The sequence below is a fragment of the Macaca thibetana genome, chromosome 14 (assembly GCF_024542745.1).
Source record: "Macaca thibetana thibetana isolate TM-01 chromosome 14, ASM2454274v1, whole genome shotgun sequence".
Classification (NCBI taxonomy): domain Eukaryota; kingdom Metazoa; phylum Chordata; class Mammalia; order Primates; family Cercopithecidae; genus Macaca; species Macaca thibetana.
The window spans coordinates 37,059,523-37,085,544 of record NC_065591.1 but is presented as its reverse complement, the minus strand read 5'-3'; the positions used below and the strand labels follow the sequence as shown (position 1 = coordinate 37,085,544).

Here is a 26,022-nt window from a genome sequence, read left to right as displayed (position 1 = left end):
AATTTAATTGGCAGTATCTTTTCTTCATGATATGTAAAATTAATGCTGCATCGCATAATCAGTATCATCTTAGATTTGATAGAGTACAGTTGATGGTCGGTCTTTGATGGAATACCATATATGATCTTTATCACTCATTAGAAAACTTTAAGAACAATGGTAACCTATTGGTTTTTTGTTCATTATCCCTAAGTTCTGATGAGATGATTTTGAAAAATTCTGTGGTCAAATGTGTTTTAAAAATACAGCATAATCTATTCTTCTCCTGGAGATTTTCAGTGCAAACTAACATATAAGAATTCTAGTAAAACAAACAAACGAACAAACAAACAAAAAAACAACATTTTTATCTTTGTTTAACCCATTGTACAAACTTATTTGATCATATATTTCCTCCACCCTGACAAACTCTGTTTTACTTACCTAGTTTTCAAAGGACATTATGCATGTGCCTGAGGAGTTTAATGCTTTATCTAACTTTGGGAAATGCTGGGTTACTTGGTCTTTTACCTAAAATTGAGTATTACCAGTTAGAGTCTAAATCTTTCTGAGGGTCCACACAGTTTTCTCTCCAGTCTTCTTATCCAACCTCATTTTATTTATGTATATTTTGCTCATAGGTTGGCCAGACCCGCATTACCAATTTCTTATTTTTTGTTTCAACTTTTACTTCTTGAGTCATATCTTGGTATATAGTTTTTCATTTACTAATAAATTTGATATTTGAAATTTATTAACTGGATGTTTAGAGTTTCATTAAAGATTCTAAATAGAGAATTAATGGTCATGTATAAATTGGAAAGGCAAAAAAATCAATTTTTCTGACATTTTATGATACCTAAAAGTCAGTAGGTTATGGTAGCCTTATTTCCACGTTACGCTGATTGCTTCACAGGTACAACATTTTTCATCTACAAAGATTCTCTGAAGAGTGAATCTCCCTTCCCTGCTATTTTTCTTGTTTCTTTCTTCACTCCCTGGCCGTCAATCTTCCTTCCCCACTTCCCTCTACCTTCTCTCAAAAATCTGGACTCAACTTATTTACTGATTCTATGTTCTTTCAGCATTATTTAATTCTTTAATATTGGGTCATGCTTATTTCCAATTATATTTTCCATTTTTATAATTTTGCTTCTCTAGCCCTACTTTTAGCACTTGACAAGAGAACTTGTTGAAGTCTTTGGCTTTTTATACCTAAGCTAAATGAGCTACTATTTACCAATCTCCCTGATTGTCACAGTAGTTTATCATATTTAAGTCACCAAGGGATTGAGATAAGCTGATTTTATTTCAACTTTTTCAAAATTCTTCCTTACCTATGGTATTTGTAGTCATGGTCTATGCTTGTGGTGGTCAGTCCTGTCAAGTAGTATTCTTAAGTTTGTTTTGTTCCTATAACTGTGCTAACCATCTTAGACTTTATATATTCTGTGTTTTTAAACACTCTGATCTCAGTGAGGAAAAATCCATTAATTTGTAACTTATTGCATTCATAGCATAATAATACTGCATTAAAAGGATGGGAAATGAGAATAGAAATGTGGATTGGTACCAATTGTGTAGCAGTTTGACTGCCAGACTAAGACACTGCTAGGCTAAGGCAGCTTTTCAGAAAGGGAATAAAACACTTTATTTTTCTTGTTCTGCCATGTAGTTAGCCTAAACACTTGAATTATTTCAAGTAGGAGCTTGGTAGTTTATCATCACGTCTTCTGGACTTCAATTAATTTTTTTTTTTTTTTTTTTTTTTTTTAGCCATTTCTACTTTGAAGAACCTATGTAATAGGATTTTTCTGATAATTAGATTAGAAGTTGTTCATAAAGTGTTTAACAAACAGTACTTGGTACAGACAGAGGTGATAATATAATGACAAAAATATTGGATTATGGATGTAGCTGAAGTGTGTGTGTGTGTTTGTGTGGCAGGGGTGAGTGGTGGGTGTTGAACTACCAAATCTGCTCTCATCTAGCCAAACTGCCATGTATCAGATATACTACACCAGGGCCATTCTTGCAGTTTACATTTTTTAGATTGGAAATCAAGAGACCTGGGTTCTTACACCAACTCTCTGTTACTTTGCAGGTTACCTTTCCTTCTAGGCCATGGTGCCTTCATAGATAAAATAATGAATTTGGATTAGGTAATTATTAGATTTAAAATATATGATTCTTTAGGGATAGGCAACGAGTGGCTAAAGATCCATTAAGGAGAACATGTAAGTAGGATCATCTCTTTTATCTCATTGCACTGTTTCTGATGGATTACCCAAAACCAAACTGGCATATGACTTCGGAATTCATTTGCTTCCCATAGAAAAATTATTTTCAATACAAAAAGGCCTATGTAGAAAAGCACTATAACAAAACAGTACTTAAATTTTATTTAAAATATATTTGCATTTCTCAAATTGAGAGTCAGTAAAGAAAATTCCAAGGCAAGAAAGCATCTTTGAGATGCTTTGCAATTAGAAACACTCATGGAGACAACTGAAGAATTTAGAAAAATAAATTGAATAATATTTGATAAATTTAGACTCTCAGCAAACCCAGGACCCAATGTAGCTTCTTTGAATTTCAAATATAGAAACTATAGGCCTGCCATTACTCAGGGTACATCTCTTGGGCAGGCAGTCCTAAACTCCTGGTCAGGTTAGGTTTGAAAGGTTTAATCAGTTCTTATCCACTGCGCCCCAGCCCTCCAATCTCCTGCAATGCTGTTTTGTGTCTTATTGTCAACAGAGTGGGGCTAGAAGATTTCCAAGATAACTTTCAATTTATTAGTTATACTGCATTAGTATAGTATTGATATTTTTTCGTTTGGCTTTTGTGTTTCATTGGTTCTTTTGTTTTCTCTTTTCTGTTGCCTATTTTCTATATTCTTTCTTCTTGTTACTGTCTACTTAGGCCATGAAATTGAGATGGATTTGTGTGAGAGATATTGAGGGAACAAAGGAATTGGACTGATGAAGCTTTGCTAACACCTCTTCCTCAAACACACAAACTAACTTTATTATTTTGAATATGGAGAGGGAGGAAACAATGAGAAGACAAAAGGAGAAAAGGTGAAGACAGTGAATTGGAAAAGGTATTTTAAAAATATCTGTACTAACTTTAAAATGGGGGTGATTTTAAAAAATGAAAAATCCCTCTCCTTTATACACATATCCTCTGTGTGATAGAAAAAAAAAAAAAAGAAAACCCCTAAAATTTATATGATTTCATTCTAAAGGAAAGAGCTTTGTTGCCTTCTAGTTATCAGTTTAGAAATCCAGCTCATTAGGGTCAGACTGTTAAAACCAAGAAAATCATTGCTGCCTATTCAAGAGTTGAGACTTTAGCTTTACTTTTCTGTGAGTTTTTATTTATCAGAGGTATTCTCAGGAGGTAATGATGAACCTGAAACTGTTCCAGCCTGTGCTGAAATACTCCCACACCATGAGAGTGTAAATTTATCAAATATTATTCAATTTATTTTACTAAATTCTTCGGTTGTCTCAATGAGTGTTTCCAATTGCAAATTGGAATAGATTTAAGCACTCTTTGTAAACCCATGCCAGGAAGTTCTTCCCATTTGAAGTTTTTGCTGTCAGTTAGACTAAGAGGAGGGAATTCCCATCTGTTCAGAGGCAACAGTGACCAAAAAAAAAAAAAAAAAAAAAAGAAAAGAAAAAAAGGGTAATAAGAAAAGTTTTCCGTGCTTTTTGTGATGACAAGTTTTCATTGGGATGAGTTAACTCTATTAGCATACTTGATTGCTTAATATTCACCCCTCTCCCTTCTTTAAAACATCATATCCCCACCTTCTCATCTCTTACCATGCTGACTGCAAGAACCTCTTAACTGGCCACTTACTTTCAATACATCTTTTAATTTGCTGTTATATGGATCTCACTTTAGATCTGATCACATCATTTTATAGTGTAATGGTTTGCAAATTACTGGCAAAATGTACAAAGTTCCTTTACCACCAGGCCCATTTTACCCCTTCAACCTCCCCTTCTGCCAACATGCCCTACTTCCTACTTGATACCCATATGAGGCACATAATTTTCTTTTCAGGTCTCTGACTTTGCACATGCTTCTGTCCATTCTTTCTTCCATGATGGCATTTATTGCACTGTTCACTACCTTGTTTGCTCTTTCTTCCAGGATGGAGTTACTACACTTTTTGTAATTGTCTCTTAACTTGCCTGTTTCCTCTTTAAAACTATGGTGGATTCATACCTACTTTATATATTTCTGGCTTTTAGCACAGTACCTCATTCAATAACTTTATTGCATTACTGTCCCTCCTTCTGTATCTTGTAATTTTCTGGGTGTCTCAGCCCAACAAGGTTTAGGATCTTAAGTAGGCTTATAGCTGTTCTTTAAGACCTGTCAATTTCCTGAGTGATCCTCTCAAAAATTCTTTAATTTTTATACCCACTGTTATTGGTCCCACCCTCTTCCTTCAGATTTCAATAATCAGATACAGTTACTTGCCTCTGAAATAAAGAAGGTAAATTCCCAGCATGAGTGTCTGGTTTATTTATACTATATAACACTAGTTAGTGGATCTGGCATTTCTGCTTTTATTTCCCGAGACTTTTAGACTTTCCCTTCTGTCTCCTGGACCGCACCTGCTACTTTATGTACATTTTAGATAGGTGAACTGAGATTTAGAGGAGTGAAATGAGTTGTCCAAGATCATGGAGCTAGGAAGTGATATAATTAGTTTTATATGTCCTCAAAGCCTATGTGTGCCTTTTTTTTTTTTTTTTTTTTAATTAATTGCAGCACACCGCTAACCTCATAAGCACTAGGCCTAAGCTGCTCTCTTAAATTATCTACTAATGTCCCTTATGTTGAATTCATTTCTCATTTCCAAATGGATGGCAAGGAGGAAGTGGGCTTTAGGATATAAATTTTTTCTTTTTCGTCAATTTTGATGAAAGGAATTTGTTTATGTATTTAGTAATAGCCATATGATGGTCACTAAATTTTGTTTTTTAAATATAGTTTGACAGACAAAAAGGGAAAAATGTTATGAAACATTTCTTTTTTTTAACTCACAGTCTTTGAGGACCTTTTTTTTTTGTACATTGGAAAATAATTTAGAAAAAGTGAAATACAGCCATCTCTTGGTGTACATGAGGGATTGGTTCTGGGATCCCCTTGGATACCAAAATCCAAAGACACTCAAGTCGTTTATATAAAATGTTGTCGTATTTGTATATAGCTGTTACAGGAAAGGGGTCTGTCTGTATCCAGACCTCAAGAGGTGTTCTTAGATCTAGTGCAAGAAAGAATTAGAAAGCACGTTTATTAGAAAAGTAAAGGAATAAAAGAATGGCTACTCTATAGGCAGAGTAGCCCTCAGGGCTGCGGTTTGGCTATTTTTATTGTTACTTCTTGATTATATCCTAAACAAGGGTAGATTATTCATGAGTTTTCTGGGAAAGGGGTGGGCAATTCCCAGAACCGAAGGTTCCTCCCCTTTTTAGACCATTATAGGGTAACTTCATGACGTTGCCATGGCATTTGCAAACTGTCATGGCACTGGTGGGAGTGTCTTTTAGCATGCAAATGCATTATAATTAGCATATAATGTAGTGAGGAGGACCAGAGGTCACTTTCATGGCCATCTTGGTTTTGGTGGGTTTGGGCCAGCTTCTTTACACCTTGTTTTATCAGCATGGTCTTTGTGACTATATCTTGTGCTGACCCCCTGCCTCATCCTGTGACTTACAATGTCTAACCTGCTGTGTCTCAGCCTTGTTTCACCCAGCTCCTATTCAAGATGGATTCATTCTGGTTCAAATACCTCTGACATAACTACACACATCTTCCCTTTAAATCATCTCTAGATTACTTATAATATCGAATACAATGCCTCTCTATCCCTTTATTCCAGTGGATTCAACATGGTACTCTCCATGCTGGCAAATTCAAGTTTTGGTTTTTAGAACTTTCTGGAATGTTTCTTTCTGAATATTTTTGATCCTTGCTTAGTTGAATCCATGGATGGGGAACCCATGAATACAGAGGGCTGACTGTATTCTAATGTGTGATTTACGCAGTTGGGATTGGTTAAATGGAGAGAGAGTGAAGAGATAAAAGAAAAAATTGAGATACATAGGTAGATGAGCCCACCAAAATATTGGTCTGTTGGTTGCTTGTAAGAGAAAATAAAGAATTAGAAAACTTCATTTTACTGTTATACTTACATTTTGTTTGAGTGACCCAGTCTACTACTGAGTGGGCAAAGAATGTGCTTAGAACATGATGGAATTGGCATTTAGAAAATCCAACAGATAAAATATTATACTCACTGACTCATGAAACAGAAACAATTAAGGTCCCAATTTAGCATTCTAAATTGTCCAGATTCTGGGCAGAGGATCTAATCGTTAGGCTCATTTTACAAATATCCATGTGGCAGAGTTGGAAGGATGAGCTAAGTGCAGATATCAGTAGTGCTGGGATAAGTTCAGGTTTAAAATTTGAGCCTCTGTTAATCTCTATAAATTGACTCATTTACATTTGTCAATTAATAGAGATATTAGAAATGTAAATTTCTAAATATCAATTGAAATAATAGAACTGTTTGAATTTTCAAAGTAGGTTCTTACTTGATTTTTCTGTTATTGATTCTTTCATGTGTAACTCATAAGTGCAAAGTTTATCTTAATTTCAGAGGAGCTGGAAAGGAAATTAGGAGGTACAATTTTTAATTGAAGGGGAGATTCTAGCATAGTGGTTAACAACACAGGCTGTGGAGCCAGACTGCTTGAGGACAAATCTATGTTCTTTCTCTTTCTTGTTACTTGCTTTATGATCTTGGAAAAGCCACTTGATTTCCCATTGCTTTTATTTTCTCATTTGTACAATGTGGATAGTATAATACCTACCTTATATGGTAGTAAGTTCTTGGTAAATCTTAACAATTTGTAGTTTCTGCCTTGCCATTAACATGTTCTGTTATCTTTGGCAAGTAACTTTATATCTTTGGGCTTTGTTTATTAACTTTTGTATGAGGGTATAAATAAGCTCTAGTTTATCTTCTAGTTCTAGAACTGATTTTAATAGAATAAAATAGGCATATCACAGCTTATAGAATAAGCGTATGAAAAATACATAAATTTTGTTATTAAGTACTTGAATAAATAAAGTTGTAATGTCAGAGGTCTGTGACTTAGTACTGTATCCCTTTGGACAAGTTGGTTGGCTTCTTTAAGCTTTATTAGTTTTACCTATAAAATAGGATAATAAGAACTCTCTCATACAAGAATTGTGCTGATTTTAAGAAATAACACCTGCAAAATGTCAATTATAATGCCTGATTATATAGTATGTAGTTAATAATGCTACTACCCTTAAATCCCTCTTACACAGGGTCTCTATTTTTCTCAGTTCTGTCTCACAAAGGAATGTCTCTCTAATTTATACATTTGAATTTGTGCCATTCTCAATATGGGATGATTTTAGTGTATGACTTAAGTGAATTTGTGAGACACAACGGAGCAAGTTTTATCCAGTTCTTTTTGAAAGGAAGAGCCATTAAGAAGATACAAAATATAGAAGTTTCTCCTAATGGAATTTATTTTGGCAGGATCAGGATTGAAAATACAAGGAAAAGAGAATTAAGAAAGCAGGTTAAAGGTAAGGTGATCTCTTGATGTCTGCAGCATTAAGGTAGCATTTTATGGGAAAACTGGTCCCAGCTTCTTTCTATCTCATACCTTTATTTTCTTAAGGTTTTTCTCTGGTTTAGGATTGTATTATATCCAATAAATCCTCCCCATTCATAATGATTTTTAGAATGTAATGCTCTCCAATAGGAATATGGCATTGGTTCTTTAACTGGTTTTGTTAGGCCTTGAAGAAACAACAACTAACTTTTCTAAGTTTCAGCATCTTCTTTTACAAGGGGTGGAGGAGAGAATGAGATTAGTTATTTAAATGTTTTCCAGCTCTAAAATGTTATGGTTCCTATTATTAATCTAAGTATGTTGCTCTACACATTCAATCAACCTTAGAAAATGCTACCTTTATTCCAACTAAATTGCCTTTCGAGCCAATTCTTGATCTATCCAGGAACATGGAGCTTATTACTTTACAGCCTCAATAATACCATCCTTTCTGTCTTTACTTTTACCTTTGTTAGAATTCACTGTTTTTTTCCTTCCCACCTCTGCCAGGTTTCTGGAGTGCTCTGTTTGAATTAATGGCCTGTGGACCCTCTTAGCAGAGATGAGAGGCAGAGGGTAGGGAGACCATATTGCATATAGGATCTGCAGGTTTGTGTGAAGGCCAAGGAGGAAAGGGCAATGCAGGGAAGAGGACAAGAGGTTAGGTCTTGGATAAAGACTGTGTGAGTTCAAATTCTGGCTTTTTTGTGTGCCTCAATTTCTTTAAGTATAATGAGGATAATAACTCCCATAGGACTGTGTTAATGAGATTATGTATTTGGTAATGATCTTAAGACAATGCTTCATTCTTAGTAAGCATTAAATAAACGGTAGCTAGTATTAACAGTTATTTTTTTAAAGGGTTTTTACTAAGAACCTTATAAGGATTACATCAGGAAGCAGGCTGTCCCTGTAAGATCACTTATATGCCATTTGAGCGTAAGTACAGTAATTAATAGCACGATCTTCATTTTATGTGGTAAATGTGACTTAGCAGAAACTAATACGACTGAAGTCGAAGACTGAATAGATGTAAATTTCTTCTTTAAGATTAATATTTTGCTTATTACATGTATATTTTGTATGTTCCCATGTGTGTCTAATGTGTTATTATTCTTTATACTTTAGAGTCTAAAATATACCCTATGATAGGAAATTAGATTTGGAAGTCACCGCATAAAAAATCTCATTCATCCCTTGTCCTTTACGGAAGACATGATCCTGAAAGGTACCCAGTTGAGGAAGAAGTAGGAATTGAGGACCTGAAATCCCTATTAAGTTATATACAATTGGAGACATTTTCTATTTTTAAAATGACTATAATGGTTAGAAATTCATCTTTCTATTCATGTCATAAATGTATTTCATTTTTGAGACTTTAACATTAGTAGATTTCAGTGTGTTAAGAAAGTGTATATTTAGTTCAGAATTCCATAATTGTTCCTGACGGTAGATATTCAATACAATAGAATCTCTGAAGCCTTTAAAAATGACCCTTTCAAATAGATAAATATCTTTGCCCATAAACATTTACTTTGTAGGTGTCATTACTTTGTAGGTGTTTTAAGTCACTTTTGTTTTTCTTCTGAAGTGTTAAAAATTACCAGTGGCCTTATTCCCAGGGAGAAGGGAAAGGGAATGAGATAACCAAACATGTGTACAAGGTTAATTTTTTAGGTGATACAAACTCCAAAAATTATTATTTTTATGAGCTTTCAAATTTTCCGTTAGACAAATTTGTTTCATTTCTGTTATAAGGTTATGTATATTAACTGAAAAATTTATAAATGATAGTATAGACAATTATTTTATACTGTGGTAACTTTACCAACAAATCCAGTGGATCCACCCAGGAGATAATGGCCTTGAAACACAAATAAAGGCACAGAAAAATATTTTTGACAGCAAAAGATTGCAAAAACAGACACTTTAAATTGTTTCTGAAAGCATGGTTGTTTAATCTGTGATAGATATAAGATAAATGGTATTTAACCCTTATTCCTGAAATCATAAACTCTTTATTTTTTTATTTGTGAAAGGTCTTATGATTCTTACTTGCAGGCCATGTGATGGCTAATACTGAGTGTCAACTTGAGTGGATTGAAGGATACAAAGTATTTATCCTGGGAGAGATATTCCTTCTAAGGTGAAGGATAAGTTGCTGTATTTGGCCTCTCCTACATCCAAAAAAGAGGCACAATGCCTCGTGGGCCTATTTGCATTTTGGAGGCAACACATTCCTCATTTGGGTGTGTTACTCCAGCCCATTTATTGAGTGACCTGAAAGGCTGCCAGTTTTGAGTGGGGTCCAGAACAACAGAAGGCTCTGCAACAGGTCCAGGCTGCTGTGCATGCTGCTTTGTCACTTGGGCAATATGATCCAGCAGATCTAATGGTGCGTAAGATGTCAGTGGCAGATAGGGGTGCTGTTTGGAGCCTTTGACGGGTCCCCCATAGGTGAATCACAGAGGAGGCCTCTAGGATTTTGGAGCAAGGCCCTGACATCTTCTGCAGATAACTGCTCCCCTTTTGAGAGACAGCTCTTGGCCTGTTACTGGGCATTGGTGGAAACTGAACATTTGACTATATGTCATCAAGTCACCATGTGACCTGAACTGCCTATCACGAACTGGGTGCTTTCTGGCCCATCTAGCTATTAATTGGGTCGTGCACAGCAGCATACCATCATGAAATCGAAGTGGTATCTACGTGATCGGGCTCGAGCAGGTCCTGAAGGCACAAATAATTTACATGAGGAAGTGGTGCAAATGCCCATGGTCCGCACTCCTGCCACCCAACCTTCTCTCCCCCAGCCTGCACCGATGGCCTCCTGGGGAGTTACCTATGATCAGTTGACAGCAGAAGAGAAGACTAGAGCCTGGTTCATATATAGTTCTGCATGATACTGAGGCACCACCTGAAAGTGGACAGCTGCAGCACCACAGCCCTTTTCTAGGACATCCCTGAAGGACGGCGGTGAAGGGAAATCTTCCCAGTGGGCAGAACTTCAAGCATTGCACCTGGTTGTGCACTTTGAATGGAAGGAAAAATGACCAGGTGTGTGATTATATATGGATTCACGGGCTGTAGCCAGTGGTTTGACTGGATGGTCCGGGACTTGGAAGAAGCATGATTGGAAAATTGGTAATGAAGAAATTTGGAGAAGAGGTATGTGGATGGACCTCTCTAAGTGGTCAAAAACCGTGAAGATATTTGTATCTCATGTGAGTGCTTACCAACAGGTGATCTCAGCAGAGGAGGATTTTAACAATCAAGTGGATAGGATGACCCGTTCTGTGGAAACCTTCAGCCTGTTTCCCCAGCCACTCCTGTCATCATGCAATGGGCCCATGAACAAAATGGCCACAGTGGCAAGGATGGAGGTTATGCATGGGCTCAGCTACATGGACTTCCACTCACCAAGGCTGACCTGGCTGCGACCACTGCTGAGTGCTGTCAGCAGCAGAGACCAACACCAAGCCCTCGATATGGTACCATTCCTTGGTGTGATCAGCCAGCTGGTGGCAGGTTGATTATATTGGACCTCTTCCATCATGGAACGGGCAGATGTTTGTCCTCACTGGAATAGACACTTATTCCAGGTATGGGTTTGCCTATCCTGCACACAATGCTTCTGCCAAGACTACCATCCATGGACTTACGGAATGCCTTATCCAACGTCATGGTATTCCACATGGCATTGGCTCTGACCAAGGCACTCACTTTATGACTTAAGAAGTGCGACTCATGCTCATGGAATTCACTAGTCTTACCATCTTCCCCATCATCTTGAAGCAGCTGGATTGGTAGAATGGCAGAATGGCCTTTTGAAGTCACAATTGCAATGCCAACTAGGTGACAATCCTTTGCAGGGCTGGGGCAAAACTCTCAAGGGTGGAAGTGGAAGTGGCACCACTTACCATCAACCCTAGTGATCCACTGGCAAAATTTTTGCTTCCTGTTCCTGCAACATTACGTTCTGCTGGCGCAGAGGTCTTAGTTCTGGAGGGAGGAATGTTGCCACCAGGAGACACAACAATGATTCCGTTAAACTGGAACTTAAGATTGCTACCTGGACACTTTGGGTTCCTCCCACCTTTAAGTGAACAGGCTAAGAAGAGAGATACAGTGTTGACTGGGGTGATTGACCTGGACTATTAAGATGAAATCAGCCTACTACACTGCAACGGAGGTAAGGAAGAGTGTGCATGGAGTACAGGAGATCCATTAGGGCATCTCTTAGTATTACCATGCCATGTGATTAAGGTCAATGGGAAATTATAGCAGCCCAATCCAGGCATGACTGCAAGTGATCCAGGCCCTTCATGAATGAAGGTTTGAATCACTCCACCAGGAAAAATAAAAAAAACAAAAAACACAACCTGGTGCTTGCTGAAGGGAAAGGGAATACAGAATAGTTAGTAGAAGAAGGTAGTCATCAATACTAGCTATGACCACGTGGCCAGCTGCAGAAATGAGGACTGTAATTGTCATGAGTCTTTCCCTTTCTTTTGTTAAAAACATGTTTGTGTATATATACACTTGTACTAAGAAATTATCGTCATTTTATTTCCTTTCTCCTTTATCATGTGACATAAGATTTATTGAGTTCACATCAGCATTTAAGTATTGTTAACTTTATGTAATAGTATTTGGGTTGGGGATTGGTGCGTTTCCGGTTGTACGAAGAATAGTTGTGCTATGTTAGGCATAATTATGACCTTATTATTGTCTTTATTTAAAGATTATGTATGATTTCAGGAGACGTGTATGGGTTCAAGTTGACAAGGGGTGGACTTGCTTTGGTTAATACTGAGTGTCAACTTGATTGAATTGAAGGATACAAAGTATTGATCCTAGGTATGTCTGTGAGGGTGTTGCCAAAGGAGATTAGCATTTGAGTAGGTGAGCTGGGGGAAGGCAGACCCACCCTTAATCTGGGTGGGCATCATCTCATCAGCTGCCAGCACAGCCAGAATAAAAAAGCAGACAGAAAAATGTAAAAAGAGAGACTGGCCTAGCCTCCCAGGCTACATCTTTCTCCCATGATGGATGCTTCCTGTCCTTGAACATCGGACTCCATGTTCTTCAGTTTTGGAACTTGAACTGGTTCTCCTTGCCCCTCAGCCTGCAGATGGCCTATTGTGAGACCTTGTGGTCATGTGAGTTAATACTTAATATACTTGCCTCTCTCTCTCTCTCTCTGTGTGTGTGTGTGTGTGTGTATATGAAATATAATGGAATATATATGCAATATAATGGAGAATATATATATGCGATATAATGGAATATATATATGCAATATAATGGAATATATATATATTCCATTAGTTATTGGATATTATTCCATTAATTATTGGAATATATATATTCCATTATATATATGTGTGTATAGATATTCCATTATATATATGTGTGTGTATATATATATTCCATTAGTTCTGTTCCTTTAGAGAACCCTGACTAATACAAGCCTGTTGTTGGGAAATGATCAAGGAGGAAATGATGACACAATGCTTTTCTTAAGGGTATTATACTACTTTCAGAATTATTTATATAAGACAATAGGATTCTACAACTAAAGACTTGGCTTAAGTTTCAGGATTACGATTTTGGTAGAGCTTAATTTCTTCAAGAATGATTTCCTTGATATTCTTTATAAATACAAGTTCATGGTTAAATATTGATCTGCTGAGTTTATTTTTTATGTGACCCTGGCTTCTTAAAGGCAATCCTGATTACTTTTTAAAAACATTGTAATACGTTGGAGTTGGTATACTTAACTTTGCCGAAGAACTTGTACCTATGATATCAATATGTGAGTGAGATTTTGCAATGATAACATATTATAGTTATTTGATAATCTTAACGATAATGGTAACAATTACCATTGCTCCATTTCTTGTATATAAATGTACTACATAATCATAATAAAATAAATAAACCAATAGTAACATTTTCCTCCCTTTAATAAGCCTAGCAAGACAATATTACTTATTTTTGTAGCTCTTCATTTACTACACTGATTCTCAATCATGTCAGACCCAACATCCTTTTTTTATAATAAGTATTTTGTAGGCACCCCCTTACCTTGAAAATACAGTCAGAAATACACAGTAAAATATCAATATAATATACTAGCTATAATTGAAAGAAATAAAAGCAAAGTAAATCACATTAAGTATTAAGTATTACAGTACACAAATGAAAGGTGACAGTGATATAGTCAGATGTTTGCACCTTCCTTTTTTTTTGTTTTTGGGCCTGTGTCTTGCTCTCTTGCCCAGTCTGGAGTGCAGGGTTACAATCTCAGCTCACTGCATCCGCTGCTTCCCGGGTTCAGGTGATTCTCCTCACTCAGCTTCCCAAATAGCTGGGATCACAGGTGCAGGCCACCACCCCAGCTAATTTTTGTTTTTAGTAGAGATTGATTTCACCATGTTGGCTAGGCTGGCTTGAATGCCTCACCTCAAGTGATCCACCTACCTTGGCCTGCTTGCACCTATGAATGTTTGGAGTTAAGAAAAGTAGGAATATCATAAATCATTTCTTACAAAAAGGGTACTAATTTGAAAGAACTGATGTACAAATGTACACTAGAATAAAAAGTGATGTTAGAATAAGTAATAATAGGTCACATTTATTAGTTTTTGATTTAAGCAAAAGGGAAATAATTTTAGGCAAAGAAGGAAAACCACGAGAAGACAAATTATATCCTGTCAAATTGAAGAAAATGAGTTGGGCCTTATTTTAATTGTAATATTATACTAATTGTCTAGGTTGTCACAAAGGGTGATATAATGAAAATCGAATAGAGAATATGACTTGTATTTTGAAGCTTTACATCCTGAAAAAAAGGAACATAGGATGAATGATAATTTTGGGATGGTGTGTTCAGCCTGGGATCTTTTGAATATGTGCTGTTGGGAAGGCACTGTTGATGGAAATACTCAGCAGGTGGTTGAAAATGAAAATTACAATTTCAGATAAGGTTATGTCAGCAAGATTTAGTTTTGAGGGTCACTTACAGAGCAGAAATTATTGAAGCCATTAGATTAGATGATATCGCAAATAAAGAGGATAATAGTAATCATAAAATTTAACATCATAACTGCTAACATTTGTTGATGTTTATGATATACTGGGCACTGTTCCTCTTTTTGACATATTTTTTGACCTATTTCTCTCAAATCCTCTGTAAAATAAGTACCGTTATTACTAACATACCCTTCTTGCAGGTGAAACTGCTGACACATCAAGACATTGCCATAGTTCAGACAACTAGCAAGTAGTAGAGTTTGGATAGAGGTTCAGGCAGCCTGGTTCTAGAGCCTTCTTCCAAAGAAAGGATTTTTGAGGAGCTCATTAATTTTGGAGGCATCTGTAACAAGAAACAAATACCTGTTAGGTAAAAGAGTAAATTAGAGTGTACATTGTCTTGGAAGGCTAAGAATCAGAGTATGGTAGGTAGTATCACAGGCTTCAGAGCAGTTTAGAAAAGGCCACTAGATTTGGTGATTAGTAACCTTTTGGGAAATGGTTATTCAATAATGTTGCAAAGCTGGAGAAAATGACCTAAGCATGAGTTTTCATGATACTTTCTAGAAATTTTCAATATGCTTTTTATTTGTCCATTAGCTATTCTGGACTTTAATATACAAATGCTCCTTGACTGATGATGGGGTTACATCCTCATAAAACCATCATAAGTTGGAGATGTCATAAGTCAAAAATGTATTGAATATACCTAACCTACTGAACATCATTGCTTAACCTAGCCTACCTTATACGTGCTCTGGAGTCTTATATTAGCCTATAGTTGGGCAAAGTCATCGAACAAAGCCAATTTTATAATAAATGAATATAAATAATTTTGTAATTATATAATAAGTGTTGATTATCTCATGTAATTTATTGAATGTGATGTGGGAGTGAAAAACAATGTTTGGGTATTCAAGGTACGGTTTTGACTGAATGCATATAACTTTCACACTAGAGTAAAGTTAAAAAATTGTAAGTCAAACCATCATAAATTGGGGACTATCTGTATTCTATCAGCTAGATAGTATTTTGAACTTAAGCAAACATGGTGTAGATTGTTTTAATAAATCCTGTGTTATTCTCAAGGGAAATCTATCAGAAACAGGCAGTCTAATTTTGGATTTGTTTGGGGCAATAGAATTTGTTGAAAATATCAAATGCAATGATTAAATTAGTTCTAGATGAAAAGGCAGATATTGCTGAAAAGTTTAATGTGAAAAGTGAAAAAAACTTTGATTTGTAATATGTATTCAAGAAGAAGCAACTCATTCTTGGGTTTGATAATGAGTTGAGAAATATTCATGTGGGTGTTTTGATGATTAATTAGTTGATTTGTGTAAAATGCTTGAAGAAAAAAAAAGTATGGCATAAATTCTAAATATTATTATTTTATTCCCAGAATTCTGTCAGGCTTCATGGTCTTTTTCCCGTGTGCTCATCTTTCTGCACCTGTTGCCAGAGCTTCATTCTACAGCAGCACTGCTTTTGCTGTCCTTTGAAATCTGTTCCAAATTTTTCCTCTTGTAACTCTCGCCCCATGCTGTTACTTGGTTATCTAATTTTGTATAGACCTTTCTAATAAGATGCTTCTTACTGATCTCTCTCTCTCTCTCTCTCTCTCTCTCTCTCTCTCTGTGTGTGTGTGTGTGTGTGTGTGTGTATTTGTATGGAGAATACACAATCAAATGTATTTCCTCATCTCAATGACTTAGGTAAAATAACATTATCTATTTAATTTTCCCCCAGAATCAATTGCCCCAAAATGGCTTATACCCTGAGAACTTAATATACTTTAAAAAATATCTTTAAAGTTTAGTGAGCTATTTTTATTGTTGTTAATTTTTTAAGTCCTTTTTTTCTGTAGCCTGGAAGCTTTTTCCTTGATCATTAAAGTAGGAACCTCAATTTGAAAACTTGCCACAACTGAACATATGTCCCCTCTTGTATTAGAAAGAGTTACAATTTTAATACCTTTTTCAAATTATGATTTATGTCTCTTTAGGAGAGATTCTGTTTGTTTTTTAAAGAACCAAGCCAAAATTTTTTCTTACTTTATAATTAATGGGCTTACATTTATTTTTTAAGTTAAATACGAATTTTAGAGGTAATTGAAATTCAGAAGAAAATGCGAACATCAAAATATCACATGGATAGCTCTTTAAATATGAACATTAATTATCTTTAGAGATAGACTATTGCCAAAATAAAATCGCTATATCTCTTTGGTACTTTATGTTAATATTTAACTTATTACATATGCAAACACAACATATGCAGGAGCTCACACACACAACTGCTTATCTGTGAACAAAGTGATTACTTAAAAACACACATTAAGAAGTGATGTTATCGTAATGTGATCATTCTCCTGGGATGTCACAAAACAAGAAATACTGAACCATTGCGTTCAGTTCCAGGGTTTGTAAGTACTTTATGACCACTGTTTTAATTCACTATTGATACTATAGAATGTATTTATTTAAAAGGAATATGTATGTTTCTGCTTGAAAGTGGGTGAAACTGACATCGTGCCATAATTTATAGGTTTTCCCCCATATTTAACCATACATGATTTTCTTTCACTTTAGAAAATTAGTTTATAATTATCTCAATTTTTAAAAAAGTGTTATTTCTAATTGACCAATTATAATAATATGTATTTATGGAGTACAGTGTAATGTTTTGCTGCATATGTACAATACGGAATGATTAAATCAAGCCAATTAGCATGTCACTTATTTTTTATGGTAAGACATTCGAAATTAACTCTCTTAGCTATTCTGAAATATACGTTATTATTAACTTAGTCATCCTACTATGCAGTAGTTCTCAGAGACTTACTCCTCCTGTCTTACTGAAACTTTGTACCCTTGGAGCAACAACTCCGCATTTCTTCCCTCCTCCCCAAGCCTCTGGTAACCACTGTTCTACTCTTTAACTCTATGAGTTACGTGTTTTTAGATTCTACCTATAAGTGGAATAATGCAGTACCTGGCTAATTTCACTTAGCATAATGTCCTCTGGGTTCATTCCAAGTTGTAACAAATGACAAAATTTTCTTCTTTTTAAAAGGCTGAATATTTTTCCATTATGTGTATGTACTACATTTTCTTTATGCATTTATCCGTTGGTAGACATTTAGGTTAATTCCATATCTTGGCTATTGTGGATAAAGCTTCAATGAACACGGGAATGCAAGTATCTCTGTGATATATTGATTTCAGTTATCTTGTATCATCTAGAAGTGGATTGCTAGGCCATATAGTAGTTTATTTTTAGTTTTTTGAGGAATACATATGGTTTTTCATAATGGTTGTATTAATTTACCTTCCCACCAACAAAGGGCAAGAATTATTATTTCCACATCCTTGAAAACACTTGTGTTATTTTTAATCTTTTTGTTAATAGCCGTTCTGACAGTTACAAGGTGATATCTCACTGTAATTTGCATATCCCTAATGATTAATGACATTGAGCTTTTTTCATGAACTCGTTAGCCATTTATATGTTTTCTTCTGAGAAATATCTGTTCATATTCTTTGCCCATTTTTTAATTGATTTACTTGTTTTCTTGCTATTGAGTTTTTTGAGTTTCTTATATATTTTGGATGTTAACTCCTTATTAGATGTGTATGGTTTGCAAATATTTTCTCTCATCCTGGGTTGTTTCTTTACAACTAATTATTTCCTTTGCTGTGTAAAAACATTTTCGTTTGATACAATTCCATTTGTCTGTTTTTGCTTTTGTTGCCTATGATTCAGGGTTGTATCAACAAAATTGCTTGGATCAATGTAATGGAGCTTTTCCCATATGTTTTCTTCTAATAGTTTTTATATTTTCTGATAATATATTTAAGTCTTCAGATTTTGACTTGATTTTTGCATATAGTCTCAGATAAAGACCCACTTTTATTCTTCTGTATGAAGATACCCAGTTTTTCCAGCACCATTTGTTGAGGAGACTGTCTTTTCCCCATTGTGTGGTCTTGGCACCTTTGTCTCAAATGCATGGGTTTGTTTCTGGACTTTCTATTCTGTTCCATTGGTTGATGTGTCTGTTTTTATTGCCAGTACCATACTGTTCTGATTACAATGGCTTTCTAATATATTTGAAATCTGTGAATGTGATTCTTCCAGCTTTGTTATTTTTGCTCAAGATTGCTTTGGCTATTCAGGGTCTTTTGTGGTTACATATGTAAATTCATTTGCATTTTTCATTTCTGTGAAAAAAATGACACTAGAATTTTGATAGATTGTATTGTAAACTCAGCGTTTTCTGAGTCTGGTGGTATATTTAACTAATCTGCATTTTTTCTTTTCCCTCCTTGTACAAACACTAGTCTTTATGCTGATTATCTAAGTCTCTGCAATTAGTGCTTGGATATGATGTAGGATTAGTTTCTGTGTTTTCAAAGATAATGTGAATTTATGGTTTCATTTGGTTAGTCTGGGAAGCAACGTAAATACACAAGAAACATCATGGTAAAAGTAAAGTGAGGTACAGAATACAAATTTCCTATCCTGTTTTATATCTTTTTAGCTTTCTTCTTGGTTATCATCCTCATTTTTGATATTATGAGCTATAATGTATAGTTTAAATTCTCAATTCTAGAGAACTTAGATTCTGGTTCAAAATTCACTTGTGATGTTTTATTAAATTACTTTTAAGTGGTTCTGAAATCTTAGGCTGGGACTTCACAGTGAAAAAGTACTGAAACTGGCCAGGCACAGTGGCTCTTGCCTGTAACTTCAGCACTTTGGGAGGCTGAGGCAGGCGGATCACCTGAGGTCAGGAATTCAAGACCCGCCTGGCCAACGTGGTGAAAACTGTTTCTATCAAAAAGCCAAAAATTAGCCAAGCATGGTAGTGCATGCCTGTAGTCCCAGCTACTCGGGAGCCTGTGGCAGGAGAATCACTTGAACCTGGGAGTCGGAAGCTGCATTGAGTCAAGATCACGCCAGTGCACTCTAGCCTGTGTGACAGAGTGAGACTCCATCTCGAAATAAACAAATAAATAAATAAATAAAATACTGAAAATGAAAATGCATATTTCATCTCTTCTTTCTATACCCGGCACTTTTGACCTAACCTTTTGATTATATTTGTTATTCTTTTGTTCTTTTGTTTGTCCTTCTGAATTAGGAAGTTTGGTATTGATAGACGCAGTCATTAAATAATGGAGCTTTCAGGAACTTTGAGTGATCTTTGCTTATTTAAACAAATGAATGTGGCTAATTATTATAGTGGGAGTTGGGATGGGTATATTTTGTGCGACTATGAGTTCCAACTCTTGGCTGTAACCAAGAAACTGACTCTGGCTGTCTTATGCAGAAAAGGAATTTATTGAAGTAAGTTGGGCAGCTCTCAGAGTCAGCAAGAACATGGGAGAACCAGGCTCTGAAAATGAGCAGAAATCAAAGAAAGCTGAGCAGTGACAAACACAACCAGGGTCATACCACCAAATAGTCCACCATGGGAATCTGTCACTGATTCAGCTCTACTCGATTTTCAATCTGTTGCTGCTGAATTCTCAACACTGTTACAACCATAGTACTTTTATCTCTATGCAGATAATTTTTTAACTGTCCCTGAGTCGTAGCAGCCCTCCAGGATTCAGTTTTCCAGTTGGTAACATCTAATTATGTAAGTGTAAATCATTTGATGCTAAGGAATGACAGCCTAATGGATCATTTAGTCCCTGGGCTTACATAAGATGAGATGGAGTAGCACTTCCTATCACAGAATCCCATAGTAAGAGATTCACCTGTATATGGAGGGTATTTTGATACTAGATATGAAAAGATATATAAATTTATACTGTAATGACAAAATCCTATAATCAACACCTTATCAACTTTATCATCTGCTTCTTAGATTTTATTTTATCCAACATAAGTTAACTTTTTTTTAAGGTTCTTTCCTTGGTTTAATATTTAGCCTTTGAAACAGTGAACAAAAATTGCGTTGATTTTATAAAACCTTTTTATATTCTAAAAGACAGGAATGTACCAGTCCATTTTTTTTTAAAGAATTAAAATTAGAAGATTGAAATGAAGATTATTTAAAATCTGTAATTCATTATTTTTATATACGTTTAGGGAAAGATTCCTATACTGACATCAGTTTTTTACTTTGTTTTTCTTTCTCTTCCTCTGGTTTTCTTCCCTCCCATCCTGTATTAAGCCCTCTTTGTCTTTGTCCCTATTTATTGAACACTTCTATGTTCAGGCATGGATATTTAAAAGAAAAAATAAGACATTGTCACCCTCATCCTCTCATCCTCGTCCTTGAGGAAGCTCACAGTCCAGTGTAGAATGATAGACAAGCATATGTAAACTAATTTTGTTAGCAAGTAAGCAATTACTACTGCAATTGAGAAATAAAAAAAACCTATGAAGATCAGAACTCTTTCTTAAATAGATCATATTGAGTAAGTAATGAACATAATCTTGTATTCATTCTTGTTCTTTTAGAGCAAACAGAATCAGTAGTTTAAGTGATGCCTTTTGTTAAAGAGAAATTTTAAAATACAGAATTTTAAAATACAAATTTTAAAAACTGTAGTACAAATATTACCCATGTTCTCATGTACCTGAATTATATAATATATAACATATTTGTGGAATGTTAGTGCATTCCACACCATGAAATGGTATTTATCACACCATTTTAAAATTTATATGGAGAAGACATTGCAACAGATAAAACAGCAGGTGGGAAGATGCTGGTACTGAAATCAGAGGGCAATTCAGGGAAGCCAGAGTGTAAGACAGAAGATGGAAGCAAATGACTGGAGGCAGGTCAGGGCCAGATTAGAATGACCTTTGGGCCACAGTAGGAATTTGGACTTTAACCTGTAGGCAACAGGAGATCACTAAAGGTTTTGAAACAGAAGAGAGACATGGCCATAAGATGCTAAGATGATGTTTCACAAGGTAAAGTGACGATTAGACCAAAATGGAGAGAGACTGATAGATAAAACTGATTAAAATGTTTGTTTAATTAATGTAGGTAAATGGTGGTGAAAGTTTAAATAAAGCAATCATCATTACTATTGTGAGAAGGGAATAGATTTGACAGAGAAATCTGAATTCTGTATTCAAAAACTAGATATGGTTATTAGTGGACAAATTCAGGAGCCGTGGCTGCTATTTTATAAGTGCTTTGACAACTTCACACAATAAAGATTCTCCAGATATTTTTTATCTTGGTTTTTCAAATATTTGAAAGCTTTCGATTTAAAGCTGATACTATAATTTGAAGATTTTTACTACTTTCATGTTTCTATAATATATATTATTTAAAAAATTATATTAGAAATTAAAAGCAAGTTGATATAGAAGAAAACAAACATTAAAATGTTGATCTGGATCTATAGATCTAAAAGATGATGTACCAAAATTACTGGCTGTGGAATCACAGGAGGTGATTTCTGTTTTGTTTTTGAAATTCCTTAGTCATTTTTTTGAATGATGAACACTATTTTTTTAACATTAAAACTTGTTTTTAACATAAGAAACACGTAGTAAACACTCCAATTTCTTGAGCTATTTACCAGAGTTGTGAAGCCTTATTTAGATAACTGTATTAATCATAAATCTATGGCTATGTGAATAATATAAATAATTCAAAGTTAATATAAGCCTTTCTTTCACAAAACACTCGGTTTTGAAAACCCAATGCAAACTCCTACTAGATAAGAATAATTCTATTCTCTTACTTTTGCAGCAGAGTATTGTTATTTTAAATAAAGTGATTTTGAAAATTTTTCCTAAAGCCTGAACACAAGCAAAATTTGTATTTGCTTATTTACTAATGATTTTCTTCTACTCTGATAACCCTGGTTGAGTGAGTGGTTGAGTAAGTATGCTCTGGTGTGGGGGTAGGATGTGGGTCTTGTTGGGCTTCTCTACTGAGTGACTAGGCTGACAACTGGTTACTTTGTTTGGGAGATTCTAAATTTTATTGACTGTAGGTCTTTTCTCTTCTGCTGATCAGATTTTCCAGAGAATTCTCTAATCTCTCACCAGAAGGTAGCAATAGGCTGCTCAGAGCCAAGTTGAGGACGGTCCCTGTGATCACAGAGCATAGGATGGGGACTTGCACTTGATAGCTCTCATTTCATTTTCTCTGATCTCTGCTGTGCCTGGTAACCTAAAACCTAGGTTTTCCTGGTTGGTTTCTCCAGATCATGAATTTCTTGTCTCTTAGGAAGCAGCATGAGGAGAGGAAGAGGTTGGGGATGAAACTGTTACCAGAAAGGGGTCTCAATCCAGACCCCAAGAGAGGGTTCTTGGACCTTGTGCAAAAACAATTTGGGGTGAGTCCATAAAGTGTAAGAAAGTAAAAGAATAAAAGAATGGCTACTCCATAGGCAGAGCAACAGCTTGGACTGCTTGACTAATAATACTTAAACAGCTATTTCTTGAGTATATGCTAAACTAGGGGTGTGTTATTCATGAGTTTTCTGGGCAAGAGGTGGGCAGTTACTAGAGCTGAGGGTTCATCTCCTTTTTAGACCATATAGGGTAACTTCCTGACATTGCCATGGCATTTGTAAACTGTCATGGCACTAGTGAGAGTGTCTTTTAGCATTCAAATGCATTATAAATTGTGTATAATGAGCGCTGAGGAGGACCAGAGGTCATTTTCATCGCTATCTTGGTTTTGGTCGGTTTTTGCCAACTTTATTGCAACCTGTTTTATCAGCAATGTCTTTGTGACCTGTATCTTGTGCTGACCTCCTGTCTCATCCTGTGACTTAAAATGCCTAATCTCCTGTGTTTCAGCCTTATTGTACCCAGCTCCTATTCAAGATGGAGTCGCTCTGGTTCAAACACCTCTGACAAAACTAATCCTTACACAGAATTCCAACCATTACTGCTTTTGTTATCTCATCTCTTCTCCAGTCTTCTGGAGAAGCTGGCCACTACTTCAGCTCCCTTGGACTGTTAGGTTTCCACTTATGTTCTGTTCCATCTTTGAGCACTTGTTGGCATCTCTCATCTTTATTCTTGGGAATTTATACCTTTTTATATTTCTTTAAGCTTAAGTGGAGTTTTGGGAGTGGATATTAATAAAATGAGAGAAAGATAAAGAAATCGTGAATGGTAGTTGAAATATCATGCAGAGAACACTGAACTTGAGATCAAGTGACCTCTAATCAGTCTTGATTCTTTGTGACTTGTAGTGCGGCACTAGGTAAGTGATCTGGCTTTTTAGAGCCTTTGTTTCTTATTTCCATGATGGAGGCAATATTACCCATCACATTAGGTTGTAGTGAGGCTCACAAGAGAGGATATATATGAAAAGGTTTGCCAAATGTTCTTAAATAATTTTTTAAAAACATAACTGGAAAGTGAGATAAAACAATTTGTCTTAATTGTAGGTAATTTTGACTTTATTTTAATCTCAGTTTTTCAGTAATGAGAATGAACAGTTTTCAAAACGTTTTAGATGACATTTTGGTTTAACACATTTTTATCATTAGCAAACTAGCATCATTTGAGCAATGCTAAATATAGTGATGTTATAGGGTTCCTAAGAGAAAACCTCATATTCTTGATTGTTTACTTCTTTGATACCTTCATAATTTGAGATTTATATATTTTTAAAAATTTTCAAATCTTTGTTTTCCTCTCTCTCTCTCTCTCTTTTTTTTTTCTTTTTTTTAGGGACAGGGTATAACCTGTATCACCCAGACTGGAGTACAGTGACACAGTTGTGGCTCACCACAACCGCAGTCTCCTGGGCTTAGGCGATCCTCCTGCTTCAGCCTCTTCAGTAGCTGGGACTACAGGCATGTGCCACCATGCCCAGCTAAATTTCTTGAAATTTTTTTTTTTTGAAGAGATGGGGTTCCACTACGTTGCCTAGGCTGGCCTCAAACTTTTGGGCTCAAACAATTCTCTTGTCTCAGCCTTCCAAAGTGTTGGGATTACAGGTGTTAGCCACCGTACCTGGCCATGTTTTCTTAATTTTACTTCTACCATAATCAAATAAATTAATATTTCTGATTCAGGATTATGTGATTTTTTTTTCTTAATATGGGTTCAAAAATTTTAGCACAATTTTAGCATAAATTCCATTTAAATGAACTGGAGCTGATCTGTAAAGAGAAGATAAATAGATCAGTTCCCTTTTTCCTATTTTCTGGTAGCTTGTATTATTCTAGGGATGATTAGTTTACTGAATGAAATTTCATTAATAGAGTCACTATGTTTTTATTTAAGATAGGGCAACTTAGCTTTAAAAGCATCACAACAGCTGTAGCTCAGGTTGCTAATTTGATAATTAAAGCTCACTATTATTAACTTTTTACTTTTTTATTGCTTTAGAGATTGCTAATTTTCTTTACTCCATTCCTATATTCTACCTTGTTATTGTTCCTAATAGCTTCTATTTATTAACCCTGTTTTAGCACTGTACTAACTGCCTTACATTCTGTTTTACATTGTGTCCTCACAGTCGCCCAGTACATATTAAATTCTCATTTTTGAGATAAAGAGACTGATGCAAAGAAAGATTGAAACAGTTTATTCATTGTCTCAGACATTGCGTTAGGTACTAGTAGCCTGTGAGGGAGCCGAGAAGTTTTTATATTCTTATTCTCTAATGTCAGGCCTATGTGTATTTCTGAAAAATGAATAAACATAAAATAGCATACAGAGCTATCAGCAAACTGTTCAAGGAAAGAAGAGCAAAGTATGGAGAGCTTAGAAGAAAATCTCTCCTTTTGTTGGCTACTTTTTTTTTGTTTTCCTTTCTTCTTTCTTTCACATTTCACTTTGGTATTTTAGGAGACTGTGTACAAATTAATGAGTGATTGGGACAACGGATTTGAATATGAAGAATCATAAAGACTTACGAAACTCTTATAAAGAGGTTTGATAGTAACTGATGAAAAATCTCTAGCATATTTTAACTTTTTTTGATATCTATTTTTTAAAAAAAGAGACACAATTTTTAAGTGTAGATTTTGTTTTTTTGAGCAGTTCGAGAATTGAAGAAAACTTGTAAAGATACCACAGAGTTTCCTAGGCTATGGTCTGAATATTTGTGTTCCTCACAAATTTATATGTTGCAATTCTTACCTCCAGTATGATGGTTTTAAGAGATGGGACCTTTGGGAGGTGATTAGGACGTGAGGGTGAAGCAATCATAAAGGGGAACAGTACCCTTTAAGAGAATTCCTAGAGAGCTTGTTTGTCTCTTACACCAAGTGAAGATGCAACAAGAAGGCACCATCTGTGAACCGGGAAAAAATCCTTCACCGGACATCAGATCTGCTGGTGTCTTGATCTTAGATTT

At 35.4% G+C, this 26,022-nt stretch overlaps 1 protein-coding gene across 5 annotated transcripts in view; it reads left to right on the top strand.

The window, feature by feature from the left end:
- The window catches only part of METTL15 (methyltransferase like 15), a 236,223-nt gene that overhangs the window by 45,426 nt on the left and 164,775 nt on the right, over positions 1 to 26,022 (top strand). Inside the window, exon 1 of one of the 5 annotated variants that reach the window (XM_050755431.1) lies at positions 9,081 to 11,862. The exons of 3 other annotated variants lie outside the window; for them this stretch is intronic. In XM_050755431.1, coding sequence (XP_050611388.1) covers positions 11,833 to 11,862 — 30 coding nt within the window. In that variant the 5' untranslated portion in view covers positions 9,081 to 11,832. Of the gene's footprint in view, positions 1 to 9,080; positions 11,863 to 20,626; positions 23,033 to 26,022 lie in introns of those variants that run through there. One more of the 5 variants, XM_050755430.1, reaches the window with a different exon arrangement.